The sequence below is a fragment of the Ochotona princeps genome, chromosome 17 (genome assembly GCF_030435755.1).
Source record: "Ochotona princeps isolate mOchPri1 chromosome 17, mOchPri1.hap1, whole genome shotgun sequence".
NCBI lineage: Eukaryota > Metazoa > Chordata > Mammalia > Lagomorpha > Ochotonidae > Ochotona > Ochotona princeps.
Window position 1 is genome coordinate 1,506,484 of NC_080848.1, and position 9,034 is coordinate 1,515,517.

The 9,034-nt window shown below is 63.9% G+C and overlaps 1 protein-coding gene across 1 annotated transcript; it reads right to left on the bottom strand.

Moving 5' to 3' along the window:
- Positions 1-203: 203 nt before the first annotated feature.
- CBX2 (chromobox 2) lies at positions 204-5,726 on the bottom strand. Its single transcript, XM_004592855.2, has 5 exons — positions 5,602-5,726; positions 5,483-5,526; positions 4,647-4,712; positions 2,967-3,072; positions 204-1,909 (listed from the first exon to the last, which is right to left on the bottom strand). Exons 1-5 carry the CDS (start codon positions 5,671-5,673, stop codon positions 617-619), a joined length of 1,581 nt encoding a protein of 526 aa, XP_004592912.2. The 5' UTR covers positions 5,674-5,726; the 3' UTR covers positions 204-616.
- Between the last annotated feature and the right edge of the window lie 3,308 nt (positions 5,727-9,034).

Here is a 9,034-nt window from a genome sequence, read left to right on the forward strand (position 1 = left end):
GCAAGGATGCTGTGGGGTGGGTTGGCGCAGCTGCAGCAAGCACCTGCAGGAGCCGTGGCAGGGCACACTCACTCCACGGGTCCTCTCGGGCTTGAACACTGGCCCCAGCCAGCCAGCAGTGCCCCTACAGCCTCCTAGCCCGAGGACTTTGGGGCCAACACACAGCAGCTGTGGGTATCATCCCGAACTGGGGATGCGCAGCAGCCAGGTCGCCCACTTTTAGGGGTCCTGACTGTGCCCCAGCAACTGCCAGCAACTGTCCTGACATTAAAGCCATGACCCTCAGCTGCTCAGGCACTGCTCTGGGTGGGTGGGGACACTCCTGCCCCCTTCTTCCCAGTCTAGTCTGGAGCCAGAACACCTGCAGGGATCCTCTGTATCCATCCCCCATGGTGCACCCCAGGACAGGGCAGCGAGGCTGCAGCGGGAGGACCTGCTCACCCGGGGAGCTGGGCCCATGGCTCATGTCCCCGGCTCCACCAAGACTTCCTTAGTGGAAAAGCAGGGCCAGGCAGAGGCCCAGAGAGGTAGGACGGTGGGGGACTGCGGCTCCCTGCCCGTGTTGCAGGGCAGGGTGGTGATGGGGGAGAAGAGCCCCACCCATTGTGTGGCAGCTTCAGTAATGTCTCAGGTTGAAGAAGCCCACACTGGTGGGGGACTCCTTGACGGTGACCGTGATGAGGTTGGCAGTGACATCTGTGACAAAGACGTGCTCGATGAGGCTGCGGGTGGGCTTCCAGTCCTGGCTGGTCTGGACGGACACGGAGAGGTTGTGGCCAGCGCCGGGCAGCGAGGATGAGTCGGGGTCCGAGTCGGAGCTGCTGTTCTCCTCGCCCGTGCTCATCTCCGACAAAGCGGCTGCCTTCCGGCCATCTGCAGGAGCCGCAGGTGCCTCCTGCCCGCCAGGGGCAGCGGTACCCTTGGCCCCGTCCCTCTTGCCCGTGGCTGCAGCTGGGGCCCTGGAGGCCAGCCTCTCACTTTTGCTGGTGTCGGCAGAGGGCATACCGGCCCCGCTCCCCGCTGCCGGGCCACTTGAGGCACCCTTCCCCGGGGCAGTGCTGCTGGCAGGCACAGCCTTGGGGCCTGGGGCATGGCGGGCAAGCAGGCCCACGCCAGGCACGCCGTTCTTGACGCTCTGCAAGTCTAACAGCTGCAGGCTCAGCTCCTGGGTGGGGGCCGACTGGGACCCCAAGCTGCCCATGGGGACCTTGCTGCCACTGTGGGCGAGGGGTGCCCCTGCGGTGCCCCCTGCCTTCTGCTCCACAGCCACACTGCTTCCAGGGGTCTTGGAGCCCTTGCTTCCCGGGGGGCTGGCCTTCATCTCTCCCTTCTGCGTCCTCACCTTCAGGTCTAGCCCCAGGTTGCACTTGCCGGCCGCCTGGGCCTTGAGTGCCAGCCTGCTGGCCGCCTGGGCGTGGCTCTGGCTCATGCGGTTCATGTAGTGTACGATGGAGCTCTGCCAGCTGATGCTGCCGCGGCTGGGGCTGCCCGTCATGCCCTTCATCAGGCTGGCCAGGTTCTCGGGGGTGGCCACGGTGCTGGGGCCCCCGCAGGCCTCCTTGGTGTGGGCCTTGAGGGCCGCCAGGCCGGCCACGGGGGCGCTGAGCGGCGGCGGCCCCAGGTCCTTGCGGGCCGTCTTGAGTACCTTGGCCAGGCTTACGGGCCTGCGTGCCGCCTTCTGCTCCGGGGGCAGCGGCTTGCGGCCCCGCTTCTTGCGGACAGAGTCCTTCAGCTCGGGCTTGGCTACCAGGATCTGTGCCTTCTTCTGGGGCACCGGGTGGGTCTCACGCCCCCGGGATCCCCTCTTGGCTTCCAAGTCACTGTCATCCTCTTCATCTGAGGAAGAGGAGGACGACGTGGAGGAGGAGGAGGAGCTGCTGGACTTGCACTTGGACTGTGTGTCGGATTCCTAGGGGGACAAAGTGGACGGTGTCACAGCCTCTGCTGGTCCAGGGACCTTGCTGTCCCCGACCAGGTGCATTGGGCCAGAGGCAGTGGGGGCAGGAAGCAATCCCCCACCAGTCTGGCCCAGAGAATGTCTCGAAGCAGAACCAGGGGACCCCAGACAAGCGCACCCATCACTGGCTCTGACAGGAGACTTAATGTAGCTGCAGTCCACCAGGCAGTGGCACAGGGAACTGTGCCCAGCGCAACAGGATCCCACATGCCAAGGCCAAGCCTAAAGGCCATTGCTGTGGACCAGCACAGGTGGACATGAGGTGGTAACCTGCCTGCTCCCAAACCTGACCGCAGGTCTGCTGGGCACAGCATTGGCACCGGCAGCGCCTCCCTGTAGGGGCAGAGCCAGTGGGGGAGCCCCTACGTTGCCCGCTGTGCCTGAAATCTTAAAGGCATGCTTCCCACGGACTGTACCTGTGGACCCCCTCAAACCCAGGAGGGAGGGGAGTCCTTGGCCTCAGGGGTGTCCCAATCTTGTCACCTCAAGGACATCCCAGCACACACTCCTGCAGCACCTCCATCCTGCTGGATACCAAGAATGAAGCACAGGTAGCCTGGCCTGAAGACCCCCAATGCCCTGGGAAGGGGTCCTTGTAGCCCAAAGTGTAGCCCACCCCTGCCCCTACCTCTCCTGTGTCGGTGGCGGGTGGGAGAAGTGGCGCCAGCTAGACCACACCGGCACAGAGACACCACTGAGGGCAGAGGCGGTCGCCCACCTGGGCAGTGCTGCCCTCCCGGGGGCCTGTGATGCAGGGTGGCGAGGCTTCCTGTGCACTCGCCAGCCTGGGGCCCCAGGAGGCAAACCTGTGGCCTCTTACTGCACGGGGGCTTCCTGTTTCCTGCAGAGCCCCCTGGGCCAGAGTGCAGGGCAGCGCCCAGAGGCAGCCAGTGACCGACACACTGCAGCAGGAAGCTGCTCTGGAGTGCGCCTGACCCCAGGGGCCTCCCGCTGGCAGAGGGCTAGAGGGCTACGGGGAGCGGGGAGGGCCTCTCTAGGAAACACCCACCTTGAGCTTGGAGCGCCTACCAGAGGAGGACAGCACCGTGTGCTTCCGGGGTCGGCCCCTGGGCCTCTTGCCGCGCTTCCGGTTCTGCACCTCCTTCTCATGTTCCCTGTGGACACAGCAGCCATCATGGTTGGGGAGGCCCTGCCCAGAGCCCCCCGTGCCACAGGGCAGTGCCACAGGGCAGTGCCACACTCCTCACACCCATCTATTACCAGTCGCTTCCCTGGCATCTCAGGACCAGCCCTCAGCTTTGCCGACACACTCTGGACGTGCACAGCCCAAGGCAATGCCCAGACCCTCCCAATCCTGGTTGTAGCACTGGGGACCCTTCCCATGGCCACACTGTCCCCTCTGAACTTGGGGAAAAATAAGGGAAAGCAGAGCTGGGGTGGGGGGGTCCCTAGTCAGTCCCATGCAGACGCCACATCTAGAGGAGATGCAGCCTGGGGTCACTTGGTTTAAATGGGGGAAGCGGGCTGTGGGCAAGGAGATTGCAAATACCAGCTCCGTAGCCCAGCCCGGTCCCACTGCCCCCGGCCACCCTCAGCGCCTCCTGTCTCCCAACACGCGGTTCCGCTGCTCAGGATGGAGGTGTCTGGTTCCAAAGTGGCCTCATGCAGCTCCAGGAACAAGCGTCAGGTGCTACACGGTGCGACCGCCACCCTCGGGGAGCTTGTATTTGAGGCTTTCTCTGCTGAGTGTGGAGGCCAGGCCCGCCCTTGGGTTCCCAGCCAGAGCATAGCATCATGTGCACTGCGTGCGCGAAGGCCCCAGCACTTGTGCCGAGCCACTCGTCCCTGCGTCTTGTTCCCGGGACGCACTCCACACTCTGCTCATCTCTTGGATGCTCCTGCTCTGGCCAGTCGAGGACATCCCCAATGGCTAGGACCCAGAGCGGTCAGTCAGTCCACCCCTTCTCTGCACGGAAAACCCGGCATCGCGGGAAGCTGTCCCCAAGGCACCGAGGCGAGGGCACGCAGCACCTCCAGGAGACACAGAACCTTGTGAAGCATAAGGGGCTTCTGGTGCCAATTTTAAAACACATCTTTCCACCCCACAGGCACATCCCACTAGCTTTGTCTGTCTCTGCCGTCCCTCCGGGAGAGACTGACCCGTCCCGTCAGGTGTCAGCTCTGTGGGCAGACAGGCCGCCAAGGCGAGCTTGGAGAAGCACGTTGGCCAAGCCAGCCCTGCCTTTACCTGCTGCTGTCACTGGGGTGCCCCATTCCCCAGTGCCACCCTTCCCGGGACGGGGGCAGGACCAACAACCAGGGGCTGCACTCTCCCACCTGGAACCGTGAGGACTGGGCAACCAGGCCTCCGCTCCCAGGATCTTCAAACATTCCACAGCAAACGCATGTGGGTGTTATTAAAAAAGAAAATAAAATGGCGTGGACCATTTTATTTCCCAAAATCCAGATTTTGTAGACTTCGACAGGGCTGGCAGACACACCCTCATGCCCTGGTGAGCCCACACCCCCCACACCCACCAGCAAGGGAGGGGCCTTCCTGGGCCTGCTGCCAGAACCTCACAGACCCCAGACAAGCTCCCAAAGGGCACACCACTGCAGGGGGCCCTGGGCACCCGCACACCCTCCCCACAGCCAGCTCCGGCACAGACCCCACAGCCTCTGCGTACCCAGCCCCACCCACAGGTGCGCCCTAGGGGAGCTTTCTCACTTCTTCTGGAAGGCCAGGAGCAGCCGCGGGTCCAGTATGTTCTCCTCTGGCTCCCAGCTGTTATGTCTGCAAAGTACAGAGGAGCCAGTGAGCCCCTGGGCAGCTGGCGAGGGCTGACCCTGTGGACGTGCGGGTGGGGGTGTTCCAAGTCCCTGCCGCAGGCCCCAGGAGCCAGCCCTCATTCTCACCTCAACCCCCAATTAAACAGGCCACAAGAGGGCTCCCACAGCCCCGTTGGCGAGGAAAACACATCCCAACAACAAAGTTGCAAAGAGGGAATCCCCCAAATGCTGGCCCGGAGCCAGGCAGGGGGAGGCCGAGGGGGCACCGCCGCAGCCCAGAGCCCGAGAACAATGTGGCAGGCGCGGGATGCCGCAGGGGCAGGGAGACCAGGGCGCAGCAGCAGCCACGGCGGCCACTTGGCCCGTTCGGGGACACTAAGTTCCCTCCCTCCATTCAAAGAAAGGGGAAAGAGGGGGGGAAAAACCCAAAACCCCGCCGCGCAGCCATCAATAGCAGCTCAGGTTACAGAGGGGGAATAGCAGCGGGAGAAGGGGGGCTCAAACGGGGGGGGGGTAGGGGTAAAGGTAGGGGGCGGGGGCGCATGCAACAAATGGGCGCGGGGCAGCACAAGCGACCCGAGGCGGGGGTCTAGCCTGGGGGCAGCCCAGCCCCACTCCCCGCGGGCTTGTAAACAAAGGGTGGCCCGGAGGGACCGGGCGCCCCTGCGCCGCACAGCTCGGAGCGACTCCGCCAACTTCCCGCCCGGCGCACCGTGGTCCCGGGCCCCTGGACGGCGCGGCGCGGGGAAGCGGCGCCGCGTGGTGAGGACTCACTTGGAGGACCAGCCGCGCCACTTCACCAGGTACTCCAGCTTGCCCTGCGGGAGGAGAGAAGAGGGGCGCGTGAGCCAGCGCCGGGGGCGGGCCGGGGCGCGGGGGTCGCACGCACGCACCTTGCGCAGCCGCTTGCTCAGGATGCACTCGGCGGCGAAGACCTGCTCGCCCACGCTGCTCAGCTCCTCCATGCTGCCCGCCCCGCCCGCCGCCCCGCACCGCTCCGCCGCCGCCGCCGCGCTCCCGCCGGCCGCACACAAAGCACCGCCCTCGCCCCGCGCGGCCCGCCCCGCGCACGCGCACCGCCCCGCGCGCTGCCCAAAGCGGACGCAGGCCAATGGGCGCGCGGGGCGGGCGCGGGGCGGGGCGCGCATTGTTCGCGGCGGGCTGAGCCTCGCGCCCTGGAGGGGCATCCGCGCCCTGCTCGGGCGCGGGTCGGGGGCAGCTCCCCGGGGCGCGCCGGGCGCCCCGCTCCGAGCTCGGGTGTCCGGGAACAAAGCCATGGTTTCGGCCCGCAGGGTGGGCAGCGGCTCGGGGCGCGGCGGGGCGTTGCTCCCGGGCCCGCGAGCTGGGGTTCCCCGGGGAGGACGCGCGGCAGGAGAGCCGGAGGGAGCGTGGGCGCAACCTAGGGGACCAAAAATAGGCGACCGAGGAGAAGGAGTAAAGACAGTGGCCTCCGCGGGAAGCGCGCAGGGGAAGTGGCGACGCTTTTTCTTCACGTGTTTTTGCAGAATGGGCGCGGGGCGCGCTGGGGTTGGTGGACAGGGTACCGGGTCCTTGGGGAAGGGGTGGTCGCTGTGGCCCGGGGCGAGGGGTGGTGGCGGCTCCCGGGACTTGGTGCTCTTCCTTAAATTTGCCTGGCAAGTTACTTGGGTTGCGTCAGAGTGGGTGAACCGCCTGGTGCACGGGCCCGGCCTTTCCGTTTCTGATGCTGCCCACGTGGGGTGGCCCGGGATGGTTCATTCTCTCGGGGCCTGTTCTGCTTGGGACCCCGGAAGGTGTTGTTGCGGGGTCGCTGCGGGACGGGTGCGGAACTGCGGTTACGGGCGCCTGTGGTTTGCCCTGATGGACAGGCGCGCCGTTCCCAGCACAGAGCGCAGGCTCCCGGGTTTGTTCGGTTCGGGTGGTCGAACAGCAGCTTACAGGGGCTGGGAACCCGGCAGAGGGATGTTCGGCTGTGTGCAAGTGAGACTCGGCTTGGAGGGCAGGCGTTCTGTGAAGCCAGGGCTTGGGCTGTGAGGTTGGTCTGGGATTGAATAACAACATGCTGTGGGGGAAGAAAACCCATGTCCTGAAGACTGGCTCGATGGCTCTGTGGGCTACTCACCTGCCTGCAGGCACAGGCTCCCCCCCCCCCCCGCAGCTGCTCCACCTCTCTTACTTTGCAGACTTTGGGGAGTGAGCCAGCGGTGGAAGATCTTTCCTCTCTGTAAATTTGCCTTTCCTGGAAGGTTTAACACCCACATCGGCTCTCCAGCTGTGAGCACCCAGTTGGGGCATAATATTTAGAGAATTCACTTGGATAAACAAATATGGCTTGAACTAAATAATTGAAAAATATAGGAAAGTCGTGTCGAAACGTGTGGTGTGTTCAAAACCACAGCTGGGGAAGCCCGCCTCCTGCTTGCTCACACACGCAGAGGGGAGGGGCCAGGCAGACCCCGGCTGAACGCTCGGCTCTTCAAGGCCGTGGGGAGAGTATTGCCAGTAACGCTGCCTGGTTCTCACTGCCGAGGCCGGTGGGCCACCTGAGCCCCCAGCGAGGCTCCGCCCTCCCCCAGCCCCGCTGCAGGACCTTCCGAGGGACACGGGATGTCCCGTATCGTTCAGTGCACAAGCCCGACAGGAACACACACCTGCCCAGCAGCGTTCAGAGATGTGCTGGCACAGACAGAAAGTGGCACCCCACGCAGTGCTTCCTCGGCAGGTGCACTCTTGGCAGCTCTGTCTCGGCTCTGTTTTGGGCAGGCGTTCAACATCTTCAGCAAAGCAGTTGTGTGAGTGCTGGATAGCCATGCTGCTCCGGGCCTTCCACGACAAACTGCCAAATGCACTTCTCGGATTTTTACGGAGCTGCACCGTGCCCAGTACACGGGTCTCCAGTTACGGATGGAGACCAAACCAAAAAGTCTCAAAACCTTATATAGTTGTTCAGAGCTGGACTGGTCTGAAGGCAGGTGCCTGCAGCTTCTGGATTTCCCACACAGGCATAGGAGCACTTGGGCCATTCTCAGCTGCTTTCCCAGGAGCGTTAGCAAGGAGCTGGATGGGAGGTGGAGCAGCCGGGACTCAAACCAGCACTGTATGGGATACTGCTGGTGTCTTTACCCACTGGAGTTCAGCTCCTTGGCTGCACCAGCCACACCCCGTGTGTCGTGGTCACATGTGACTGATGTCCTGACCCCAGGGCCTGCCCGCCTGCCAACATGAAGTAATCAGCTCCAACTTGTGAGGATTCTTACGGCTGACTTATTTTTATTGGAGAGGAAGATTTACAGAGAGAAAGATCTTTGGTCTGCTGATTCACTCCCCAAGTGACTGCCAACAGCCAGAGCTGAGCTGATCTGGAGCCAGGAGCTTCTTCTGGGTCTCCCACGTGGGTGCAGGGTCCCAAGGCTTTGGGCCGTCCTCCACTGCTTTCCCAGGCCACAGGCAGGGAGCTGGATGGGAAGTGGAGCTGCCGGGACGTGAACCGGTGCCCATATGGGATTCCGGCTCTAGCAAGTATAGGCAGCTGAGCCAACATGTTGGCCCTTTGTGATATTGAACACCTGCCCAAAACAGAGCCGAGACAGAGCTGCCAAGAGTGCACCTGCCGAGGAAGCACTGTGTGGGGTGCCACTTTCTGTCTGTGCCAGCACATCTCTGAACGCTGCTGGGCAGGTGTGTGTTCCTGTCGGGCTTGTGCACTGAACGATACGGGACATCCCGTGTCCCTCGGAAGGTCCTGCAGCGGGGCTGGGGGAGGGCGGAGCCTCGCTGGGGGCTCAGGTGGCCCACTGGCCTCGGCAGTGAGAACCAGGCAGCGTTACTGGCAATACTCTCCCCACGGCCTTGAAGAGCCGAGCGTTCAGCCGGGGTCTGCCTGGCCCCTCCCCTCTGCGTGTGTGAGCAAGCAGGAGGCGGGCTTGGAGCTGGCTGTGTCGTGTGAAGTCGCTTGTGTGTGTGGAAAAGGTAAATATTATGCCTTGGTGACATGCAGTGTTTCTGGAGTAGTGCTCGAGGAAAAATAAGCACAGTAGGGCTTGAGACGTGCCTGGGGGGCTTCGGGTGCTCAGCCCCTCCTGGAGGCCCGAGCCAGGATGCCTCGGAGCAGGCTGCAGCCCCCACCATTGAGAACACCCGTCCCAACCCTCCTTGGGCCTGAACCTGTGGCTACTCTGGGTTGTGCAACGGGCTCTGCCCAGTGGAGCCTGGCAGGACTCTGGGAAGTGGGGCTGAGGGGGGCCAAGGGTCCTTGGAAAGATTATTGTCATAGCTGTGTGGGCTCTGGGGACCCCCTCCTGCCCTCTGTAGACCCCTAACGCCTCACTCAGATCAACACCCCTCGCA

Coding starts and splice junctions, on each gene's coding strand:
- CBX2 (XM_004592855.2), bottom strand. CDS start 5,673: ATGGAGGAGCTGAGCAGCGTGGGCGAGCAGGTCTTCGCCGCCGAGTGC. Junction 5,527..5,601: donor TGAGCAAGCGGCTGCGCAAG/GTGCGTGCGTGC, acceptor CTCCTCCCGCAG/GGCAAGCTGGAGTACCTGGT. Junction 4,713..5,482: donor TGGCGCGGCTGGTCCTCCAA/GTGAGTCCTCAC, acceptor TGTACTTTGCAG/ACATAACAGCTGGGAGCCAG.